The following is a 25,857-nucleotide window of genomic DNA, read 5'->3' as shown; positions in this document are numbered from 1 at the left end:
ATTGGATGGGCAGGTGTTATTAGTCTTGAGAAAATGTGATCACCATATCAAATATTGACTTAGTCTTGATGATTAAATGAGAAGCCTCTGGCAAAAGTTATTAAAAATGTTTAATTTGATGAAATTGGTGAAGATTTATATTTAAAAGTACAGAAATCCCTCTTTTAAAAGAAAGTAATCACGAGAAAATGGATTCATAAAAAGAGCACATAGTTATTTTTTATACTCCGTGCTGTAATTAAGGAAGAATTGATAATCCTTGAGTTAACTACATTAATTGTTATTATCATTATTCATTTGTGAACTTCTGGTTCTACTTGGAATAAATTCATGTTTGTGTGTGCGTGAAATGATAATTGGATGAGGAATGTAATCTTCATTGTTTTCTAAAGTAGGTTGTAAGTATAGCAGACTCTTGATTTTCCGGCTGTGTTTTATCGGTGCTGCAGCTTATCTGTGCATGAGGTTTACACTTTTTCGATGTTTTCCTCAATCATTATTTAAAAAATATAAAGGATGCAAAAGTACCAGGATATTTGCATTGTAATGCAAGGCTACACCGGTCTTATTATTTCTGTTAGAATCCTCTTTGTAGAACGGAATTATTTTCTTTACTCTTTGACAAGGAATGTTTCAAGTTTACTGGGATGTCTGCTCTAGCATGCAGATGACGATCAGCGGTGGGAAAACTTTATTAGTTTTTGAAGATTCTTCTATGTTTAACCAATCGTAAATTAAGAAAAATGTTATTTACGATCTTTAATTGAATATTTCATATCCCAAATTCTCAATTATTGCTGTGGCCTCGCATGCCGTAGAATATGGCCCTAGGGAAACGGAGATTTCGTCGCTCACGGGCATGTTTACATTGTGTTGGGCACTTGCCTGCGAAGACAATTAGCCATAAGTCCTGGTTTCCTATTACTGCTGCTGCGCGATGGCATGATTGCATGCCCGTTGCTTTCACGGGATTTCCGTGTTCCTGTTTTCCAAGCATCGCAGTGCGCGATCACGCTCAGTGATCACGTATTCGCATCCCATAGTAGTTTCATCCTGGACAACTTGTGTGAGATGCGACTATGCGGCGTGGTGCCTGGCTGTGTAGTTTCCAATGTCGCGCAGTGGTTTTGAACCATTCGTGCAAACCACTTTTCTGAATCCATGATCTCGCAGCCACGGATGCGTAGTTTTCAGAAACTAGGTACAGTGGAACCTCGTTAAAGCGAGTACGGGCTATAGCGACACCCCCGCTATTACGAGAGATAGCCGATGCACCGTCAATTGACCCTATAATAAGCGTGTTAAAAAATTCGTTTTTACGAGACCCTTTCGGTGTTGGCTCTCGCCATAGCGAGGGTTTCACCGCCGGAAGACTTTCATCAAGACTCCTTAACCTCTGTAATTGCTAGCGATCTGTTAGAAATGAAGTTAATGGAGTGCTCAGTCTCAAATTTATGTGGTAAACTGTCGTTCGATAAATATAATGGTGACGAAACAATGCTTTGCATGATTTTTATTCAGTGCGGCGTTTATAAATTGTTTGAATAGTTAGTCGTTATTTGAGTAAGGAAATTTAGTGATGCAAAAAAACATCGCCTTTCGTCTGAATTTATGCTTACGTTTATCGGATAGATGTTTATCTGTCGCCGCACCACTCCTGTTCCTGTATATCTGTTCGCAACAGGTATATTGGCTATTATTTGCTCCACCTCCGGTAAAGCGACAATTCGCTATAGCGAGTGTTTATTAGTGCACCTTGGGGTGTCGTTATATCAAGGTTTCACTGTATCACTCGGAGCAGTAGGAATACAATAGGAGTACAATCACGTTTTCTCCGCTAAAAAGATCGCAGTCGGGAAAAGAAAGCTCTTAATGATTCCTGGAAGCAATCTAAAGCAACAGACAGTCTGCATAAATAAAATTTGTTTGCTTTGCATGAATATGTAAATTAAATGATATTGAAGTGAAAGTTTGGATTATTCGTGTTTTCCGATTCCACGCCGCCTCTCCCCATCATTGGCCCGAATAATGAGGAGTATGCTGTATTGCCTTCCAATTTTATGTTCATAGACATGAATATCCCTCCAATTTTTTATTTGATATTGAGGAAGCTGAACTTTGGCTACATGAAACTCGCAAATGCTTTATTGCATATCATTATGAATTAGGACAGTCTGTTAGGAACCTTATGTTGGTCATCTTAAGAATGATTCATAATTTATCAATATCACTCTCACGTCTGGTTCAAGCTCAACTTTTATCTGTGGAATTGCATTGATTTCTTTAACTGGTTCAGAAATGAGACTTCACATATTGAAAAAGTGCAAGTATTTCAGTTCGCCATCATAATTTAAGATGTTGTTGATGGGTAGGACTTCATCCTATTGCCATTCAACGTTTATTTTAAATTTTGAGCCTCTGGTTTGATTTTTGTTCACTTTTCTTGTGTCCTTTCCCAGAAATCCAAGAGGATATAATGGCAGAAGCCTTGCTGGTATGGAGAGTGCGTAAGTTCAGAAAAGATGAAGTTTCTCTGAAAGTTATATTGATTGGAATAGCATGCAATCGGGTCAGTTATCCTAGCAACTTTGTTGCTCCCTCATGAAATTGTCATTAAGTTTAGAACTGAACTTACGATTCTCACAACAGTAATTTTGTATAGTTTTTATGTGGTTGCTTTTTAAATGTGGCCAATGTCCATCTTGGATTTTTAACTTTTATTGTAGTTCAGGTAATTCCCCAATTTAATCATTGTCAGTTGAGTTTTGAATATGTAGCCAAAGTTCATATTTGCTGACTTTTAAATTTAAATCCTGTAGAATTCTGATTCTTAACCTGTTTTATGAGAAACTGCTTGGAGTATGAAATGTAATTAGTAGGAAATACTAATTATTCTATACATTTACCTGGACCATCCGTTCATTTAGTTTAGTTTTAGCTAAGTTTTCCTCAAACTAAGCCTCAATCATTATGAAATCATAATATCTATTTCTATGCATTATCTACTTTTCTGAAAGTGAAGGCAAAAAATTGTCTTGTATGTAATTCATTAGTATTCCAAATATATCAAGTATGGCTTAAGGTTTATGTGGGTCTTTTAATGCTCATGGAAATGACGTACCATTTTTAAATTAGTAATATGAGAGTTTTGAGTGTATAGGGTTTCACAGCGAATGAAAACTCGAAATTTTGCTCTTACAAGTGTTAGTATAAGTATTTTTATGAATTAACGGCCTCCCATTTCTAAGTAGGTATACCTTTATTTAGATCCCATCCACTTATGCTTTTTTGTAATTATGTTTGGCTGTGAAAAACAAGCTGTGAATGAGTTAGACTGCCTCACTTGTGTGTCCGAGAATGTTTCATCTTTTAATCTCTGCGATAAGGAAATTTTTGCTGTCAAAAAGAAATAAAATAATACAATTAAATTCTAAAATCATCAATTTAAATTTTGCATTATGGGTATAAGGAAAGTAAGTTTCTTTTTGGGGAAATAAGAAACTTGAATGAAATCTAGCTATGTTTTGGTATTATTTTTTTTCATAGCTTCTTTTATGTATTTGCTTTATATCCCTTTATGTCTTGCTTCTTTTCTGTGACTTACCCACCACACTTTGTGAATTAAATCTGCCATGCCCTTGATTTATGACATTGTCACAATTGATGGAGCTATAACCCTCACTCCTGAAATGCTTTGCGCAAATCAATGTTTGTGTATACAGTTAGATAGTATATCTGTAGTAGTGTTTTATTTGTTTTGCTGTCACTTGTTTTCAATTGGTCAACATGAACCAGACCAGTGTACATGTATTCACTCCAAACTATCAAAACTCAAACACCATGTTTTCATAATCAATTTTAGAATGTATGGTAGCATTTGCCTTGCTGCACAAACACAAACTTTAAAATTTACATGACGTTTGATGTGAATCAGCCATGACCAAAATTTATGTGAGTGGCCCACATTTTTAGTGTATGGAGACTTCAGATATAAATCTTGGATTTTCATGATCAGGGAAAGGCTGGGAGTTACAAAGACTGTTATGGGTGGGAGAGATTTCAAGTTCCCAGCTGGATGAGTATTGACCATGAGAATAGGAGACCTAGTAATGGTTTTAACCCAGGTTTTGTCTACCCTATTCACAGCAAAATGGGGAGTTTACATCTGCAATACATTCGGTCATTCGGAGATGTTTTTGTGGTCATGTGTATACTGGATGTGGTAGGTTGGTTAATTGTATAGGTAGCTGAAAAAAGAGTACAGTGGAACCTCGTTAAAGCGAGTACGGGCTATAGCGGCACCCCCGCTATTACGAGAGATAGCCCATGCACCGTCAATTGACCCTATAATAAGAGTGTTAAAAAATTCGTTTTTACGAGACCCTTTCGGTGTTGGCTCTCGCCATAGCGAGGGTTTCACCGCCGGAAGACTTTCATCAAGACTCCTTAACCTCTGTAATTGCTATCGATCTGTTAGAAATGAAGTTAATGGAGTGCTCAGTCTCAAATTTATGTGGTAAACTGTCGTTCAATAAATATAATGATTGACGAAACAATGCTTTGCATGATTTTTATTCAGCTTATAAATTGTTTGAATAGTTAGTCGTTATTTGAGTAAGGAAATTTAGTGATGCAAAAAAACATCGCCTTTCGCCTGGATTTATGCTTACGTTTATCGGATAGATGTTTATCTGTCGCCGCACCACTCCTGTTCCTGTATATCTGTTCACAACAGGTATATTGGCTATTATTTGCTCCACCTCCGGTAAAGCGACAATTCGCTATAGCGAGTGTTTATTAGTGCACCGTGGGGTGTCGTTATATCGAGGTTGCACTGTATTTCTGATATTTAGGAAAAATAAGATTACAAGAATGGTAAATTTATTGTGACGAAGGGATTAGGTGTCGCCTAGTAGAGGTAATATGTAGTTAGTAATTGGCTGAAGACATCAAGAAGTCAAGAGATGGTGCTTTTTTTCAAATCTGCCTGATACAGTATTGATGCTTGTTGGTTGAAAAAATTTACATAGCTGTTGGAAACTGAAATCTATCTTAAGTGGCTGCCTTGAACTACTTACTGTGCTAATTCAACCCTATTAAGAAAATGAATCAGATTTACTTTAAAAAATTTCTATTGAGAATAACCTAAGTGCCTGGATTGTTACAAATTTGGAAAGTAGCTCAAATATTTGATCAAGCAAACCCAGCTATTCATGCATCCTAAGGAGATTTTCATTTCATACCTTATGGAATAGGTTACGCAATATCCCATAAATTGGGTGGACTGTGTCTTATACTTAATATAAATGACCTTATTGCTGTATAAACTTGAAGTATCACCTCACTCTCATTTTTTCACAATGGATGCTCACTTAACATTCACTTTAGCCTTAACTCAATATGGCGACATTTTGATCTTGCTAGTAAACATTTTAGTTCCTTAACAATATCAAAGTTACTCTGTAATATGCTACATTATTCTAAAAACCATTGACAATAACCATCCATGTGCACAATATGGGTCAACTTAAAGAATGCAAATATGTCAAGGCAATTGACTTTTGAAGGAAAATATGCAGCAACTGCTAATGTATATGTAGCCTATGAGCTCTTTTAAGATCTTGTTTTACATCTGTTTTTTTACACAGGCTTTTTACCTCTCTTAATTGAGTAAGCCAATATTCTTTCTATAAATAGTTATTATTGTGTTATTGAATTTAATGTGGTGTAATACCTTTAAGTGGAGTATGTGTTTTGAGTGGCTCGTGAATGAAGTCCAGTTGAGAGGAAACTCATAAAGATGTAGATAGTTTATGATCTGTCGAAGTCAACAATACAATGAAGCTGAACAAGGCCATAGGTCATATCTACATCACCATAATACCCTGCATGCCGCCTAAAAGGCATGTGGCAGGGGGTGTTAGGACACCAGCCGTTTACAAGTAAAAAGGAAGTGCTCCAAGGAAATTACGACTAGCATTTATTGAAATCCTTTATGGTAGGGGGAAAAATGAATTCCCATATCTATCCGTTCTGCAAAACATCTCTCTTAATTTATCGCTTCTATTGGACCTGGAAATATAGTGTGGCTCTAATGTTATGTCCTCCGTATCGCTCTTAAAGATATCCATTCTCAATTGTTCAAGCAATCTAAGCCTAGCGTGCAGCCTCTGAGTCTCCAGCAGCTCTCAGCCTAATCTGCTCAATATCTGGGTAACGCTGTCTGTACGCCTGCAGTGGTTTTTAACGAACCACGCAGCCTACCTTTGTATTTTGTTCAGTTCGCGGATTAAGTCCTGCACCAGATCCCATACGCTCGCTGCATATTCAAGGTGCGGTTGGACGAGTGTGAAATAGCAGCTTTCTTTTACTTTCTCATCCGAAAATCTTCCCATAATATGCTTGACAAATCCTAATTTCTTCAGGGCTATTGCGCAAATATTTCTTATATGTGTTCCCCATGATAGGTTCAAGGTTATTGTAACACCCAGGTACTTCACTTCGTCTGTTGCCTTTATCTTAATACCATTCACAGCATAAACATAGTTAAAGTTGGACAAACTCTGCAAAAAATGTACCGACATTTACGTACATTTGCTCAGATTAAGTTTGAGTCCCCACTCTTGGCTCCACAAATAAATGTTGTTTAAATCTGATGATAGAATTTCATAGAGTGATCACTAATTTTGCAATAGATGACAGCGTCATCAGCATATAAACATATTTTACTGCTAATTCAGGAGCGGAGATAAATATGTTAATAGCCATATATGTTAATTGAAGTATTAGTTTTGATTAATTTTGGACTGCTAAAGATAGTATGTATTTATGTATTTGTTTACTTTTGCTACAGTTTTTGTCAAAACATACTTCAGTGAGTATGATAAACACTTATTAGAACACTGCTTCTTAGCATGAACCTCCAATAGTTAGACTTTTGGTTTTTGGCTGAAATGTGTGCTTGGAGAGAGAGAGGATGAAAGTCTTCTCCGAAGTTAGTGTTAGGTTGATTGTGATGCTCACAAGTATTTGTTTATTGTGTGAAAGAACACTTTCTGTGGAAATAATGAATGCTTATTCAATTGGATCAATTTACTAATGCAAGAAATCATTTTTAGGTTATTGGTGAGACTATTTTAAAAATAATTTAGTGATCATTATTAAAATATTTCTTCTGAAAGTTTTTCATGCTCTTTTTGTTCAAATTATAAATAGTAAAATATCACTTTTCTCCTCTTAATCTCTAGATCTAAATTACTTTACATGCAATAATGCATTCACTAAATTAGTCAGGAACCACTGCTTATTGTGCTCTGGGCCAAGTTTTGCTAATGTCAAGTTTGAGCTATCACTTTTTTCTGTATTTTAGGTGGTTGCAGATTGAGTGCAGAATGGTCGAGCTTGATGCATACATCAGAGCCAACATGAGCTTGAATAATGCTGACTGTGATAAGGCTATTCATTACATGGATGAAATGGACAAATTGACAATTTCTCCTCTCATGTTAAAGAAAAATCCCATGGTTGTTCAAACTGTGAGAATGGTAAGCCATGAGATAATTTTTGGGTTGCATAAGGTTTTATTTATTAACTGTGCTCTCCCTAATCAGTTTATTGTTCTGCATTATCATTTTATTATTCACAAGTGGTTAGATTTAATTGGTTTCTTTTTTTTTAAATAAGCCGTAAGTTACCATTACCATTTATGATGGACTATTTTGTTTAAATAGTTTTTAATATGAATAGCAGGGTGGCTACTGTACTTTAAGACATGATAAGTCAGGTAATTCATTGTGCATGGAGCATCATGGAACGCAAAGAAAATATTGAATCTGGAAAATTTCATATTCACTGTAAAAGTCAAAAGGTGATTTTTCCTCATCCTCTCTGGCTTTTGAGCATCCGATTGCCAACATGATGTCTGTTGTTAACTCCATCTATGTTAAAATTCATTCCATTTCATGAGTTAGCTGAATTTGTTTTGGTTATTGTTTAACTTCCTATGACCACATTTTTATCTACTGTTAAGATGAATATGTCATCAAAATAACAATTAAAAAAACGTTTTGACTAAAAATCTCTAAAATTTGGTAAAAATGGTGCATAATTTCAACTATGCATGTCAGGCTTAAGTGTTAGGAATGTTTTATATCAATATCGACTTTGGAATACAATTAATTTATGAGCATCAAGTTAATTTTTAAGGTACTCTGTCTAAGAGTTCAATCATGGCTGGTTGAACGAATAATAATGTTTTCTGTGGAAAGGTATGAGTGTATTATATGGTAGGCATGGATACTCTTTAAAGGCTGTATAAGTGAGGAAATTTCAGTTAGGTATATGTGTGGCCACTAGGGCTATGTGAGACTCTCGACCACCCTAGAGTCTTGACAGTCGAGATGAGAATTTCATTTCTCGGCATTGTCGGGATGAGACTCGGCGCGGCGAGAGTCTCGCCTGGGTCGAGAGTCTTGATGAGACTCGAGAAGTCTCTCCCCTTCGAGATTTCTCAACACCCGTCGAGACTCCCGGCTTCTTGAAAAAATAAAACTATTTCTATTTTAGACATTGGTGTCAAGAAATCTCAAAGGGGCGAGACTTCTCGACTCTCGTCAAGACTCTCGACTCAGGCGAGACTCTCGCCACGCCAAGAGTCTCATTCCAACAATGCCGATAAATGAAATTCTCGTCTCAACCGCCGAGACGAGACTCTCGCAAAGCATTACTGGCCACCCAGAATTACAGTAACTTGTCTCAAAGGAGAATGGCGCAAAGTGATAAAACTATGGCCAATATTGACCAAGTTTTTAATATTGTAAGTTCAGCAATTTCAACGTGTAGAATTACCTTAAAATATGGCCTTGTATGTCATTATATTTTATGATCATGGTTAGTAGTATAATCAACTAGCTGACCTGGCAAACATCGTACTGCCTAATTATCATTGAACAGTGTAATTACATTATTTATAAATCAAGAGATGCTGTAATAATTTTTGACTTGTTAAAATAAATTAAGAAAAGAATTCAATGAAACTACAAAAATTAGCATTACAATGGCTTGATAGAAACATATTTTCTTTATTCAATCTATATAGGTTTGACTGGGGCATGCATACGCGGATTTATTTCAATGAACTTTCTAATTTTTATGTCTTAAATTAGGAAATTTTAGACATTGTGGTTTTGTAAGCAGTTAATTAAGTCACCATTTTATGGATTCAGTTGTTGGCCTGTTTTCATTTTTAACCCTAAAAAGATGTTTTCATGTCTTGGGACAAATTTATGCAATGATAGACCAATGGTTGACTGTCGCTCAATATCTCATGAAAATAGCCCCTAGTGAGCAGCATTAATATGCCATGACTTGTGGTAGGCTAGTTATAACTCCGTTAGGAAAAGTGCTCTGCGTAAAATACTGCGAAAGAATGCTCCCCAGTGACTGATACATAAGCATGCCCTGGTCTACTTGACACAAAGAGCATCATTCTAAGGATGAGTGGCCATGAGCTAATACAAAATTGTAATGCAGTGTTGCATCCTGCAGGATAGCGACACTTTTTGATGCTTTGCATAGGTTTATAAACTTACAAACAAGCTCTGAGAACGTATCTTGATCATATATCGAAGAATTACTGTATATGTACATGATTCAATCGTAAGACCACATTCAAATGAAACGATTTTCTGCCGGCCGCCGTCCATGGCATGGCACAAGGCATTGCAGTGAGTCGTCTCGACTGAAAGCTGCCTCATTTTCACGTGAAAGGTGTCTGGCGAAAAGTCTGAAAGTGGCCTCAATGTAGCATTGTCTTTATTTCATGCCTTAGCGAATCGCCGGGCCGCGTTGAAATGGGCGCCGTGCCTTCAATGGTGAGAATCGACTCGTTTGACGTAGAGACTTATGATAAATTGAAAGAAGGGCGCCATGCAGTGGACAGTGGCAGGCAAAAAGTCAGCTCGTTTGAAGTGGCTGCGGATATGGAAATGTTTCAATGTTGGCAAGAGCGACAAACTGACGAATATGTACTTAAATGCACCTGTTAGTGAGCAACTCTCAAAAGAAAAAAACATGGACGCCATGCAATCGGAAGGTAATATATGCGTTTTTTAAATCTTTTTTTCAATTTTTGGCTTTGAATACGGTGCAGACCATTGCGGCTTTGGGTGCCAAATTCAAATCCTCGCCACTGGACCTAGCCGGTTCCAAAGTGTAGACTTTATGCGATCGGTTCTCGATACCAGTTCCACAGGCCAAGAACCGGGTACCGGAACCGACCCATATCTACTTCATTCACTTGAGTCATGTATCTTCTGATGTACAAAAGTTTTTGTTTTGTTATCAGGCTGAAGAACAAATAATGCGAATGGTTTACCAACACGTGAACATGCAACATATATGTGACCATTAGAAAAACGTGGCGCTTCTAGATTCAGATCAGAAACAATTACCTCGTGATTTGATAATCGTCATCGCGAATGCAACATGGTGTGAAAATTGAATTCGTTTTAACTCAAAGGGCATATCGGTTGGGATCATGGGAATCCTCAGAATGAGAACTTCCTCATCTTTGAATTTTCCTGTGAGTATAGTCACGTGAATCACATTGATTATCAGTTTTTTTAATCAACAAACACATTCCATTACATAACTTTGGTTGGTTTAGGTTTTGAAACGTCGTGAACACGGAAGCTACCTTCAGCTATCAATTACAGAGTGCAACCCATTTGATCCTGATATATCAGGTTTCAATCGTCTATATCTTCGTTCGTAGCCACCAAAATTGCTCGCTCAATCAACCATTGTTTATTTATGTGGTTATCAATCATGTTTTTGAACACATTGTTGATGAGGAAATTAAATCAATCTTCCGAGGAAATTAAATCAATCCACTTGATTCGTCGACAGGTACACAGCCATTGCTGTTAGTCAACAATTGCTTGGAGTTTTCTTAACACACATGGTAGAGAAGTGATTGTTGACCTCTCAATTCAAGCTGGGCTTAGCTTGAATTTAATGATTTTAATATTGTTTGAATATTTCAAAGATGTTTTCACCAATGAATTGGTTTAAATATTGATAAGAAGCTCAGTCATTAAAATGATTAAAACAAATCATCTGGTTTTAACCAGCTTGATAGCATTTGCAGTGTTACCAACTCCCAATAAAATAACCCTAAGGTCAAGACCAATTTTTTTCATGAACTATTACTATTATTCAATGTTTATTCTGTTATCCGGGGCTGCGACAAATCCAAAGAAACCAAGTACCATTAAAATCAGTGCAACCGTTCTCGGTTATAAATGTTATAACTAACATGATTTTTTACTTTGTTTTATATGCATGTATTATTTTATTTCGAATTTCTTGTACATATATTGGTATAAGTAATTTATGATTTTAATTACCTCCTATTGTCTGGGAATCTTTGTTGCTTGAATTAAAATTCATAACCTTGCTTATATATGATATCTAATAATATTTACCTTACATCAGTTTTACTTGTGTATGCAGAGTCTGCATATTATGGAGGAGTAATGCATATTTTCTTGCATCTTTCAGTTAAGGTTTTACATTGGCAACCACAGCAAATGGAGCATGACCGATGTGGAGAAGGTGAGTTCAACTGTGGAAATTCTTACAAGTCAAATAATTAGCTATATTTCATATCAATCTGTTGTAAAAGTTAGGAATAAAAATTTTCTGAAATTTTTTACAGGCTGACTTTATTCAGAAAACAGCGATTGTTCGAGCCAAAGCAGAGCACTTATTTAATAAATTCAAGGTTTGTCAATGCACTGTTTTATCTTGTATATATTTCTTTATGTCTACCTTTAGCTGTTATGTTAGAGATAATTATATACTTTTTGTCATATTTTTGCTCAAAATGCCACTGATCACTCAAAAAATTAATAATGAGTTCATCTGCTCTTATGATTTGATGGACGATACATTTTAATTTGTTAGCATGGTGACTAAGTTCTTTGTTTTCCTCCACAATTAATTAACTTAAATTAGTATTTCCTCTTGAGTTATTGTGCTAATGTCTGCTGTTATTGTTTTTCAGTCTGTTTTTATTGTTCCTGAAGGCAAACCTTTCATTAAGGCTTTTGGTGAACAAGTTGAAGTTTTTCAAGAAGCAACAAAAAATTTAACGAAGGAACAGAAATATGGCTTGGTTTATGATCCTACTGGTTAGTATTATAATAAATATAATTCATGAGTTTTATTGCATTACTTTTTTTATTTGGCATGTAGGGGTGTACATAGTTTATCGTTAAATTTAATGCCCTGGCAGTTATGAAAGAAAATTATCAAAAATTAAAGAATGAGTAGTATCCTGAAACTTCGAGAAGTCATTACTTTTTTCCTTGCAAAAGTTAGAAATGGTAAAGGTATGTCTGGAAAATATTTGTTTAGGGGGTAGGTTTGTCAGTGTGGGACTCAAAACTATTTGTGACTATAAATATACTTCTTGCATTTGTTATTGTAATAAATAAATTAGTTTTGACTTAACTTCAGTTGATTACTTGATCTTCTCATCACCCCCACCCAAAAGGTTTTCTTGATGCATGAATTTTTCTTTCAACTCGATATGGACAATAAAATGCACTAGGAAATTAGATTGAACAAATCACAAGATAGATGAAATACATTCATTCAGTGGTCATAAAAATCAGTCAGTGAAACAAATGTTTTTTGTGCATAGATGACTCATTAGTGAGTTCAGCATACAATACCTCATTTGATTTAACAACTTTCACGTGGTGTACAGTCTGTGTGTGAGGTATTGCCTTGATTCCAGTTCATCGTTTGTCCAGTGAAACTGAAATTTCTTTTCGCAAAATTTGGAAATATTTAAATTATTTCATAAAATTACTGAATACTTATTATCCATGCATCACAGATCTAGTACAAAGCATTAATATTGCTACCCATGATGGTTTATCTCTCCAGTTGTACCAAATGAAGCTAAGAAATTGGCTCAGCAAATTGTTTTGGAAGCCATCGGAGCAGATGAAGATGGTCCCCAAAAAGATAAGGAGAATGTTGCTTCGTCAATGGAAAAGGAAGTTGCTCAGAGTGAGCCTTCAGAATCTGTGTCTAATCAGGGGCAGAAGGCTTCGAAAAGGAGTACAGGAATTGCTTCTCGCAAGAGGACCACTTCATCCGATGGGAAGCAAAATACTGAGAAACAAATTGAAAAAGGAAGTGAACCCATGGAGGTAAGATTCCAACAGATCTTTTTCTGTTTTTTTTGCACCCTTTTATTTAGTATGATAACAGGTCCATCCAGGGGTGCAGCTAGGAATTAAGGCTGGGTGGGTTTAGGTACAGCTAATACCGGGGTTGTGTGGGGGTATGGAATACCCACCAGGATAAGCGGTTGGTGCGAGATTAATAAGTTGCGGAATTTTAAGATTAATGGTTCAAAATGGTGAGTTTTATGGCTTTCTGAGGGATATTTTATTAATCCTTGCACTATTCTATTAGTAATATCAATCCAATTAAGAAAAAAGGGTTAAAGTTAAAAATTTCTCTTAGCTCTGCGGGGGATTTTATCCCCCAAAACTCCCCCTCACTGTGCCACTGGGTACAGCGACTTGGAAAATTGGAAAATAAGCGTGAATTTTAAGTCCCTGGAATTATTCATGAATTTGTTTCAACCGGGAATTTTAAAATCTTTCATTTCAAATTCATTTCAGATAAAAAAATTCCAGTTTAGCACCCATTTTCTTGTCTAAAATGCATTTGTCAAAATTTTAAGTGCAGTATCTAAGTAAAACTTCGACACCCACATCTAAACGTGGAATGTCAGACAAGATCACAGAATCGAAATTTCTAGCACTCTTGACTCAAGTAAGGTTCAAAAACACGAAGAATAGAATGGCAGGTGATGTAAAGGGCTACTTATGAGGTTGAAGCAGCTTCTTGGCTTGCATTGAATTAATTTAAATTTTAAATACAGCGTGTGCTACCTAACCTATTCCTTGACCTTGTAAATGCATTAATGTGATATAATATAAAAGTGTTGAAGTAATTTTTGGTGTTTTAACATTCTTATCTATCACAGTAATCACCTGATATTAACCTGGAATTTTGTAAAGTTTCCCTAGAAAACCGGGAATTATGCATGAATTTTTTTTTTTTTTTTTTTTTTTTTTTTTATTGGCTGGATACCCTGGGTAAGCAATGTTATCCAAGGAGCTCCATGACCTTGAACAGTACTTGCGAGAATGGGGTTGTTGAGAATTGAGTCAGTGGGGAGTATGGTAGACTAGTGGGTTGTGTGCTTGGCGCTTTCATTTACCCCCGAGTAAAATCCTTTGAAGTGCAGGATGGCCTAGGGAAAGGGAATATATGATCAGTGAAACTCACTGGATATGTGAAACTCACATGTCCATTCCTTAGTTTGGTGGGGGCTCTACCTATACGTCACGAATATTACAGAAGAGGACCCTCAAGTTAGCCTCTAAATGTGTTGTCACCCACCACGCTTTTAAATGGGTTTACAAAAGTGGCCTTGTTGCATCATTGACAGACAAAGTGATGAGTTTCATGGGTAAATAAGTTAGAATGAAGAGAATTGACGTAGGGAAGTTGAAATTTGCTTACATGATGATGTGATCTATCAAATTCATAAGTTTTCAATGGTATTCCTCGCATTGACAAAGACCGTACTGCATAATATTGTAAAGAAGTGGATCACATTGAACTCATCATTGTGCTTCAGACATTTTTGAGTGCTGATTAAAATGCGACCAAAGTGGTACAGAAACCAGCCTTTTATGGGATGGAATTGGGCCTCCTCTATGCAGTCCTCTTGCCTATTCAAATCAATCTTAGGGTTGAATTTATGAGTGAGTGAGGTTGTTCATGTCGTAAGAAAATGAAGGCAACATTAAAAATATTGCAAAAAATACTTGGGAATAAATTATTTTAAATTCTAATTACAAACATCATTGGATTGTTAAGTTAATAACAGAGAACCTTTTTTTTTGTGGAGAAGAGCAAAAATGCCAATTTTCAAATGGCTGTGGAGTCTTAATGTTTATCAGAGAAAATATCTTTTGGTTATAATTTGTTGGAAATTTTATGAAAATATATTCCTTAAAAGTTGATAAGATTCCATGTAATAAGCTAAAAAGCTATAATAGCTACAACTTTTAGCTTTTGTAATTTTTGGCACTATTGCATCACAAAATTATGTAGACAGACTTTGGATTTTGATTCAGCAGTCCAAAATGCATGTGGCATAGAAATATCATAGCTACTTCTCTTTAGTATTCAGAGTTTTAAATATTTTTTTCCTATGTATCGTTTGGCTGTGAATCCAAATGCAACCTTCATTTTCTTCCAACATGCCAATTTCGGCTAATTGCAAATTTAAAAATCTGTAAAAAAAAAAAAGTCAACTTGCTATCTTCTGTGAGTGTTCAAATGCATTTTCTTTCGATAATATGGACATATATATTCAGTTGATATCTTATATGTAAATTCTTGTCACAAAGTTTTGGAAACCCTGAAGATTCCGTTGTTTGTGGCCCTAAATTTGTTGCCACTAAGGCATTTGTATTTATTCAAAGTGCTTAAATTGTTTTTTGCAGAAGTGGAAATTTGCCGAGTGTAAGTGACAAATATAAATATAATTTAAGGAATGAGTCATTTATAGTTGCAAATAGACCCAAGTTATATAAACGCTGTTTTATTTACATGGGGCCAAAATTATTTCATCTACTGCCTGCTAGAATTTAAAAAAATAAAACCACAAATGTCATGTTGAGACTTGCTAAAGACTGGCCCTTCTCACAAGTAATAGTTGAAAATTTATTTTGATGTTATTTACATAAAACACTAATGTATCATTTACTGCTTTATTATGTTTATTGGCATACATTTTGTTACTTGATGGTGGCTCAATTCTGGACCTATGACCTTGGAGACCACCTAAAGCACCTTCTCTTTTTTTCATTGTATTAAGATGTAAAAAAAATGTAGGAGCAATAAATTATTATTATAATTTTTCGGTTGAAGTGTATTTTTTCTTAGCCTCTTAGCAATTACATGTATTACGACATTATCTGTATTTTCTGTGGTTGAGTACCTAATTTATTATCTTGCCATTTTGTACATATGATAATTTATTTCATAGAGGTATGATTTAATGGTGCTGCTTTTTTCTCCAATAGAAATCTGTGATTGAGGAGCAGTCGACAAATAGTGAGAAGGAAGTGACTCCTGGGGACAATAGCATGCAATCAGATATGGAAGTTTCAGAAACGAAAACTAATGAAGAAGATGAGGTGCAACAAAGCAGTGAACAAGAGGAGAAAAACCAGAAGGAGGGTGAGGGCAGCGAAGGGGAGGCAGCTGAAGAAGAAGAGTCCCAAGTTAAGGCCTCAGAGGACATGAAAGATGACGACAAAGATGAAGAAGACAGTAAAAAGCCAGTCAAAAAGAGGACAAGGGTGATGAAATCCGTCAGTTGAAGTTCAAGTGAGTGAAACAATGGAGTAGTAGAGTTAACTTAATTATTAATTACGAGCGTGATGCGACCGCTCCCAGCTGGCTTCCCCCGCTCTTCTCAATGCAGGTCTCAAGGCAGGTGGAGTAAAGTCCTCGCCTGCCAAACCGTAGGTCGTGGGTTCGAAACCTGCCTGGGTAGGTGATCCCTATCCAGGGCATGGATGTTTGTGTTGTACTTAGTTAATATTGGAAACCCTCGTTGTAAAAGGCCGTCATGTGCTGTTTACGGGGAATTTGATAATAAATAAATAAAATAAATAAATAAATCAATAATATTTTCTGAACAAAATTTACATTCATGATGATATGAATCATCAAATTATTACAATAACATTTCAGTGCTGATCCTCACAATTGTAACTATTAGTTAGCATAATTTCTCATCATACGCATAGTTAACATAATTTATCAATATTAAATATTAGTTAATACGAGCGTGCTGCGCCCACTCGGGCTCTCGGCGGGCTTCCCCCACTCTTTTCAATGCAGGTCCACAGAGGGATAGGCGCGTTTCTAATTTTAAAATGTAGAAAAAAAAAGGCACGGTTCTTATGTACAAATTTAATTGAAATGTTCATGTACAATTTGAGGTCAGAGGACCTCTTAAAACACAATAGTGGAAGTAATTACACTATCCTATGTTGAACGCTCATGATGACTCATACTTACATATCAACAGGAGACTTGAATGTGGAATCCGCCGCATTTTGATAAAAGTTATTTAAAGCATGCGAGATATTGTTGAACAAATGTATCAGTTTGTGCACCATTAACGTCAGGAATATTTACAGTTTTTTTTTTTTATTATTTAAAAACTAATTTTAGGAAGTAAGATATGCCGTCGCATGTTCTCTGATAAATTCTGTGCATTTTAGTACCTCATTTGTAGAGTTTGGTTGCATATAAGTTGAGAAAAAGGTATCTATACAGTAGAAATAATATAGAAGATTATTTTACAGAAACTAATGTAATTACAGAAACTCCTGATTATCCTGGCAAATGATAGGGAGAGGCGCACTAATAATAAAAAACACGGATAATCCAAATTTTCACTTTTAATTATAGTGATATTCATAATTTCTGTAAATCAAACATTAGGTATATTATTAGGTATTATGCACATGGTATGATATTTTAGATTGCTTCCCAACTCATCAAGAGCTTTCTTCACCCGACCGCGATCTTTTTAGTGCCGATAACGTGATTATACTCTTATTCATACTGCTCCAAACTCTTACTCAGCCAAACTTTCTACCCAGGCGATCAACTGGCTTTGACTCATGCAATCTCTACTTCCTTCGTCTCTGCTTCCACTTCCCCCATCTGTGTTCACTTCTGCTATTCTCTTCCTCTCCCATTTGACCTTGACTGGTCGCAGTGTAAACGTGCCTGAGTGCAATGAAATTCCTGGTTCCCGTGGGCTGTTGCTAACTACATGCAAGGCCACGGCAATAATTGCACACTTGAAACATGAAAATTTCTTTAAAATCGTGGATTACATTTTATAAATTTATGACTGGTTATTTAGGAAATCTTCTAAAATCAATCAAGAGTATTTTTTCCTGCTGCTTATCGTCTTCCACAATGCTAGAGCAGACATCTTGTAAAACAACCAAGTAGTATGAAACTCATGCACGAATAGGCAGTAGCACAGATAATCCACAGCTGGATGATCAGGAGTCTGCTGTATACAGGAATCTTCATGGAATTTCTGTCATCGACAGTTGGAGTTGCATATCGTAGAATTTTTATTTTAACACCTCTTGGTCCGGCACCCTTTAAACTAGACTAGCCATTGGGGCCGGTCATATTATATGCCATAGGCATTAATATATGTTCAAACTATTATAACGTCGATAAAAAAGACGTCAATAAGAAAAACTTTCTTAAAAACAAACAGTAAAGCTATCTGAAGACACACAAACCAGAACTAGGTCGAAATAGTTCCAAAAAAATCCGTAGAGGTCAGCAGGAGACTGCACTGCATGAAAACGTAAAAACGCGTGATCGGCACATAAGCGCTGGCGGCGGAAACACGTAAAAACACGTGTGCGGACCATAATGTGTTAAAATATCATTTTGATGGGTTATGGAGCCAAAATGAGAGATAACAATGTGGCATTTCAGGCCCACACCACACAAGTGGCAAGAAGAAACTTGGCCCACGAAAGACGTTCACTCTGACAGACAAATGGCTGAAATATCTTAAATTGATAGCAATCTGAAAATGCCTACCAATTTTATTATCAATGTTATTCATTTAAATAAATATTAAGTTAAAGAAATACCTACTTAAAATGCTTAAACATGGTAAGACAGGCAAAGCAAAAACACAATGAAAAAGAAGAGCACACAAGGTTGCGCAGCAATGACTTATGGGTCAATGAAGGTGCCGCAGTAGAGATTAGACAGCTATAGATTTCCGTTGGTGATAAAACTGAAAATCGTCCCTCCTGTGCTTTGGCTGGTTCTGGGAGAGTCACATGACCCCATCCTCCCCTATCTTCCCCTTACCTTTCCTGGTGCCTACCGCAGTGGAGTTAGTCGGCTTTATTTTGAGCATGGCTGAAGGAGAGAGACTAGACTAATCCATCTCAATGTTTCAAATAAATTTTCTGCCATTATTGGCAAAGTTCTTCTTGAAAAATACATTTTTGTAGTAATCTAAGGACGTGATGATTAGTTCTTGATGTGAGTATGGGGAAAAATGTGGAAGGTGAAGTGGATGAAGAGAAGGAAGAACAGCAAAGTGCTGGACATGGTGAGTGAGGAGAGGCAGACACGGAGGAGACAGAAGGTATAGGTGGAGTGAGTAGTGAGCAGGAAGGGGATGTTGAAAACAGTGTAGGAGGGTAGAATGTAGGATAAGCGAGGGGAGGAAGGGAGTATAAGATTTTTAGATGTAATGAAAGTGGGTAGGCTTTATTGTGAATTGAAGAGGGAAGTCTATGAAGGAAGGGTAGGCCAGAATGCTTATTGAATACTCCATGGGAACCGTCCTTAATCGATAGAATATTAAAAAAAAAAAAAAGAGAGATCCATGACATTCTGAGATTTGTGATCATGCTGCGACACGCTGTGCAACATGTAGCCACAGAAGTATAGTTTTTTGTAATGAGCTCCAATTATGGTTTTGCAATATTTCATTTGCAAATTTATACACAAAAATTCCAGTTACGCAAGTAAAATCAATTTACAGTGAACAGTGAGTTATTAACTCTTGTTAAACCAAGCCATTGTATGAGTCATTATACTGATTTTTGGTGCTATCCAGTTTTGTATGCCATAATTATCCTTTTGCCAGGCATAATAGAAGAATTAATTTGGTATTGTTGTTTTCTTCAGTACATATTACCTATTCCTATATGTCGGTTATATAACAATTTCAGTCCTCCGACAGATTATATCATGTTGGTGAAGATCTCTTAGATTGTACACCGGGTTAGGCTATCCATTTGCTCTCTGAAAGGAAAAGGATCTTAACACCCAAAATACATATTGTAATTCTAAACTGCATCTAGTCCTGTAAGTTCTGGATTAACAATCTTTGTCTGAATGTTTAATTTCACCATAGCTCTACTCAAAACCTGGCTGTAGGAAGTGTGTGGGGGCATCTGTTATAACATAGTAAAGTGCCTGCCAGTTGGTTTATGTATGCAACCTACTATGCTTTTGTGGTATCCTCCCCTCAACAAACCCTATGAGTTAAGTACATAGTAAGAATTTTTGTCTCTTCAACTTGGCAGGTTGGAGGTTCTAAGTAAATGTCAGCATACATTCATAGTTCATATCTATCATTTTGATGTTTGTGACTTCTGTACTTCATGCATCTCTTTTAATTTCAGGTGTGTATGTGAATTGTCAATGGAAGCATCTTCAGAATTTCTTTACTGTGTGTTAAAGTGGTTGATTAGAAGATGATATCCAGTGTCCGTGAATTGTGTGAAATCATTCCATTTTTAGAGAGCTGTTGTGGCTTATTTACCTACTTTCAATTTTATGGACTGAAAAAATGGATTTTGTTACTGAGGATTCATGACGTACAAGTTGAAAATGGTTTTTTAATCAAAACTGGAGTGAGTGGGAAATATTTTTATGGAACCCATAATATTACCCTAATTTTGAATCTCATTGGTGAAGATAGCATGACATTTCATCACTTTAATCCACAGTTGTCAGTTTCAAGTCGCTTAACTAAGAGGGCTTATTCAGTTGATCAATATTCAATGGGTCAGTGTTTTCAATTCAGTTGTGATTATTCATATTGAATCATTAGCATCACAACACAAGTACAAGTACGTATTTTAATTTTACCTTTTCTTTTTTCTGTGTCAAATAAAGTTTATAAATAAATCTCTTTTTCATTGAATTTTAGTAAAGTCTTAGGATTAGATTCTTATCCAATGTTGTCATTCCTCCATATCTTTCCTTTCCACCTTATCAAGTTGTATCAACGTTGAACAGTGAATGAGTAACACTGGAACTCTTGAAGCTCTGGAAGGACTGAATGCACCATTTGGGCACATTCGACTTCAGTTTCTTCTAGCATTTCTTTATCAAAAGAAATCCAGTTTATATTTCAAGTCTTAAAATGTTTAAGATTTTTGTTGAAGTTGTAGCTTTTTTAGGTTAATTACTTTATCAAATATTAGTGGATATACCAATACGGACCTAAAGTGCCAATTTGGCCCTAGCTAAGAATTCCATCTACTTCTGTAGTTATTCACTCCATCATTATATAAATGTTAAATTTAGAAATCTCTGGTACATGTGGATGCACCGAACACTACATTGTCATTTATCCGATCACTCTGGCTGCTCAGGTGTGTGGCGGCCTTTATTGCCATCTGATGACATTGTAATATTGCAACAACAAAAAGTAGATTGAACGTATAAAAGAGTTATAAGAAATTGCTGCTAATCTTTCAATATGCTATTTTAAGTTATGAATGAAAAGTGAAAGAATCTTGTCTAAGACAGTATCCATGGCCTTGAATGTGCTGCAGGCCATTTCAGCTTGGGGTGCCAAAGTTAAATCCTCGCCACCGATCCAAGCCGGTTCCAAAGTACAGACGTGTGATCGGTTCTCGATACCGGTTCCATAGGCAAAGGACCGGCAGTATCAAGAGCTGGGTACAGGAACAGATCCATCTGTATAGAATTCTGTATAAATCATTTATGTTGTAACATCAGACAATTGTTTCTTCCGAAACCTTTTTATTCCTTTAAAAATAAATTTATTTTCTTGTCTCATTCCTTCAATGCCCTCTCTTTCATGGTTCTCCTCTTAACAATCCCCCCCTCACCTCCCAGCAACCCCTTGGCAACCTTCCATCTGTCTTCATTACACAAAACATCAAATCCAACATAAACGTCAAATCAATAGCAGTATTCATGGAACTTGTACATAAATATCAAACGTTGGTGTATATTTCATATTTTTTATTGTTATGTTATAGCATTAATTTTTACTTAAAAATAATAATTCAGGGTTCCCACTCAACCGTGAATAAGCCGCGAATTTCGTCTACCATGAAAAAACCTGGAAATAGCCGTGAATTTCGCCATGAAACCTTAAAAATATCTCAATCTTGATAATAATACTACGATTGAATGATCAAATTCGATATGTTAATCATGTTTCATGGTCAGGCACGCGCAGACTCTTAGTCTATGCATTTCTCTACACACGAATATTCGAAGTGTAGTAATTGGTCCGTAATATATGACGACACAGACCGATATTTTCCATTTTAATGGAGGTAGTCTGCTATTTTGTCTAAGCGTTTCAATTTCAGTGATAGCTTGGGATGGTGTATTCGAAAAAGGACGAATGAAATAACTTGCATTTCTAATGGACCCAGAATGAACCATTTACGAAAATTACCTGATTTGTAACTCGAGGTTCGGTTCCCACAGAAAATTAGGGCACATGCCATATGCTTCGAAATATGAGTTTGCCATTGGAATTTTACTTAAGGAAACATTTCTACGGCAAATAGGCTTTCAATTAATGGCAATGGCTCTCAATAGACTACGCTCACCTCGTTTGAATCTATGCGAAAATGAAGTAAAAGTGAAAAGAACGTGTTTCAGTAGGTATTTATTATGTCTTTATGTATTTAAAACCAAGTGCATTACACAGTGGAACTCCGATCTATCGTTCCCGCATTCATTGTTAGCCGTTCCTGGTCCCAAATGAAGTTCCGTAAATGCAATGTAATTTTTTCCCGCATCCATCGCTCTCCGAAGTATCGTTTTCCCTCATTGATCGTTTGAAGATATCCCGGTCCCGTCGTATAATTTTCCCGCATCCATCGTTTGACGAAAATGACTCGAAGTGTTTACAACGAGTTGTTAGTGGCTTATAAAGACGGACACCCCCAGGAGATTGAATTACAATGGGGAGAAGCTGAGTGCCGTGGGATATTTACATTAGCGCATTTCCCAAGATCCGCTATCCCCCTCCACTCAGAACTCGTCTCCCTCCCCTCTGAAGCTTTCCTTTTCTCCGAAATAAAAAAAAGGTCTCAGCTCGCGCAGGGATCGTATTACGAAGACCTTAGCTTCGAAAAAATATCAAGTTACACGAGAACAATAGAAACGTGTTTCGCGCCCCCCACCTTTTCTCACCCACTGACCTTTTTCAGCCTAACTGCTTCAAAGTTCTCATTTTCTGGAGGTCAACTGCTGCATGAATCACCTAAAAATCAGCCCAAAAGGTGCCTAACAATGAATTTCGGCCATTGGCATTATCCTTTAATTATATTGGAAAAGTGCACGTAATTCAAAAAAGAATGAGACCAAACAAGACGTATTTCTAACGTTATTTAAGCATTTAAAACAAGAAAATATTTGGAAAAATACAATGATGAGATCTGACAAAACTCGATATCCTCGTAGCTGAGCTTCTCGGCCGTTAATGTGGCATTTTTCCGAAAACAGGATATCAGGTCATCATCAGTTATCAATTTACGAGTTACACTATAAGTCTCAGTTGTAAGAGTTACTGAGGAAGGGATATCTTCTCAAGATATTTGTTTTCTCCCTACTAACAATCTGAATTCATCTACTCATCTGGCGCTACGATAATTAGAAAAGAATGTGTAAGTTTCCTTCTATTTAGAACAAAAAATTTCATGGCGCAGTCATATGTTTATGCTTCACCCTCTGCAGTATGTTCCGCGTAAGACGTACGCGATAGCATCAGTTCCGAACTTCACCTCGCACGAGTGGTTCCGTACTTTCCAGGGTGGGTTGACTTCAAACTAGGGAGTTTTTTTCATGAGGGTTTAATAAAGTAAGGTTTCATTTTTTTTGTTTTATTTTTATCCGTCTTCGGACCATCGCCCTTCCGAAAAAAAGTGATTACTTTAAAAGGTGGACTGAAAATAATTGAATATGAAGAAAAGCATCCGGGATGGAAGCGCGTGAAAATTGGAGAACGCCTCGGTCTGTCCGCTAGCACATGACGGTAGGGGGTAGAGCGAGCTACCAGTGAGAACAAGAAGTGGGATGAAGCCGACGCTCAGGCGGGTGTGCCGCTGACGATTAACGCAACGTTGTTCACGCTTTACACATTGCCTAAATTACATGAAAAATATATTTATAATTTATATATTTATTTATTAAATTATTCCAAAACAGCCGAAATGGCCTTTACATTGAATACAAAACATAAAATCTGCAGCTTTAACAAATATTAACTATAAAAAACTATAAACAGGATATAAAAAAGAAAAAAAGGAATTCAGTAGATGACTTTTCAAAGCTGCCTCTTGAAAACTCTGATGGGCATTGAAAGATCCAGGGAAGGGTGAGTACTCGAAATAGTATTGAAGGAGGTAGGGAGTCTGTTAAAAAGTGATATCTGAGGGAGAGAAAGACGGAATTCAGGTTGGTGTAGTAGGTGGTTATTACGGAAGGAGCGGGTAGGAATGTGGAGTGAAAAGAAAGGCAGCATATCTGAGGATCGGAAGACAGGAACATTACAAAAAAATGGACTATGTTTGGCCTATATGATCCATCTCACAACCAAACAATGTGCCGGCGAAAGCGGTTGTTTTAGGCATAACATGCACATGGCTCTCGTGAATACGTGTACTGGAAATGGCGTTTCATGGTTTTTTATACCAGAGAGAAATCCATAATAGCAGGGTAAATGCCGAGTGGAGAGCAAACATTTTTAGTGAGGTGGCGTGTTCCTTTAGGATATTTGAAAGTGATATTATTCGAATCAACAATATGGCCTAAGTGCCTCGATAAAGTACTCGTATTCCTGTAATTGGCTAAAATCTTCTTTGAATCCTTAAACAAATATCATAGTTACGCGCCAAAATCTTGCATTTCCTGGGACATAGGCAACCTATCCAAACATTCCCGCATCGATCGTTTTCCCGCATTCATCGCTTTTTTCGCCCATCCCCCTGAAAAACGATAGATCGAAGTTCCTCTGTAATTATATGAAATTGATTTATTACATTCTATAAACATTTTTAATAAATATTTTCCGCGATCTCAGAAAGATTGGGTAAGGGAAATTTGGTTACTGTGCGGTAATAACAACGTGCGCAAAAAAACAATTTCTCGACGAGAAATTAAAAAAGGACTTCCGGTGTTGAGACGGAAGAAGGTCCTGAGGGCATTCGCATATTAAAGGAGGCCATGGTATTCGGCGTCCGGGCAAGAGCGCGGTTGGGTTGGGCCTTTAGTTGGCCCTGAATTTTCCAAACGTTGACGTCATAACAGTTATCACTTTTCATTGCTGCATTTACATTCAAGGCGTATGTCGCGTACGTTAATTTTTAGTTAATATACGGCCGGTGATTGTCCTATTGTTGACTTATAAACGGACCATGAATTTGACGACATTGAGACCGTGAAAACCTAAAAAAAACGTGAAAACTTGGAGAAAAAAAACCTGGAAAACCCCGTGAATTTCATTATTTAGGTAGAGTGGGAACCCTGTAATTCTGTGGTAGTTGATTTCTGACATTTTGCTTATCGCCATATGGATTTATGTAAATCGGTATTGGTGATTTAATGCCAATTGGTAAAGATGTAGTCTGCAAATAGGCATTGTTTTATAATAATAATAATATGTTTACCATACTATAAGAGAAATGAATTGCAAAATTAACCAATCTACAACAGTACACATCCTCAGCATAGAATATATATTTGAACAACATTGACATCATGTGCAGTTCTTGCACTATATTTTGAAGAACATAGGCATGCGTAAATAATTAGTAAGGTCAAGGTTATCATCATGTTCGTTTCGTTTTGTGTATTACTGAGATTCAATCATTTAATTTCATATTAAAATAA

At 36.4% G+C, this 25,857-nt stretch overlaps 1 protein-coding gene across 2 annotated transcripts in view; it reads left to right on the top strand.

Annotated features, from left to right (window-relative positions):
* LOC124166125 (PC4 and SFRS1-interacting protein) overlaps positions 1 to 20,880 on the top strand; it is a 45,018-nt gene extending 24,138 nt beyond the window's left edge. The window contains exons 10-17 of one of the 2 annotated variants that reach the window (XM_046543780.1): positions 2,460 to 2,507; positions 7,370 to 7,544; positions 11,563 to 11,616; positions 11,720 to 11,785; positions 12,068 to 12,194; positions 12,958 to 13,226; positions 16,191 to 16,497; positions 20,373 to 20,880. In XM_046543780.1, the coding sequence (XP_046399736.1) occupies positions 2,460 to 2,507; positions 7,370 to 7,544; positions 11,563 to 11,616; positions 11,720 to 11,785; positions 12,068 to 12,194; positions 12,958 to 13,226; positions 16,191 to 16,490 (1,039 nt within the window). In that variant the 3' untranslated portion in view covers positions 16,491 to 16,497; positions 20,373 to 20,880. The remainder of the gene's footprint in view (positions 1 to 2,459; positions 2,508 to 7,369; positions 7,545 to 11,562; positions 11,617 to 11,719; positions 11,786 to 12,067; positions 12,195 to 12,957; positions 13,227 to 16,190; positions 16,498 to 20,372) is intronic. The other variant, XM_046543782.1, reaches the window with a different exon arrangement.
* Positions 20,881 to 25,857: the final 4,977 nt, after the last annotated feature.

The sequence above is a fragment of the Ischnura elegans genome, chromosome 9 (assembly GCF_921293095.1).
Source record: "Ischnura elegans chromosome 9, ioIscEleg1.1, whole genome shotgun sequence".
Taxonomy (NCBI): domain Eukaryota; kingdom Metazoa; phylum Arthropoda; class Insecta; order Odonata; family Coenagrionidae; genus Ischnura; species Ischnura elegans.
Note: the sequence above shows the minus strand (reverse complement) of the source record. Positions and strands in the feature narration are given on the sequence as shown.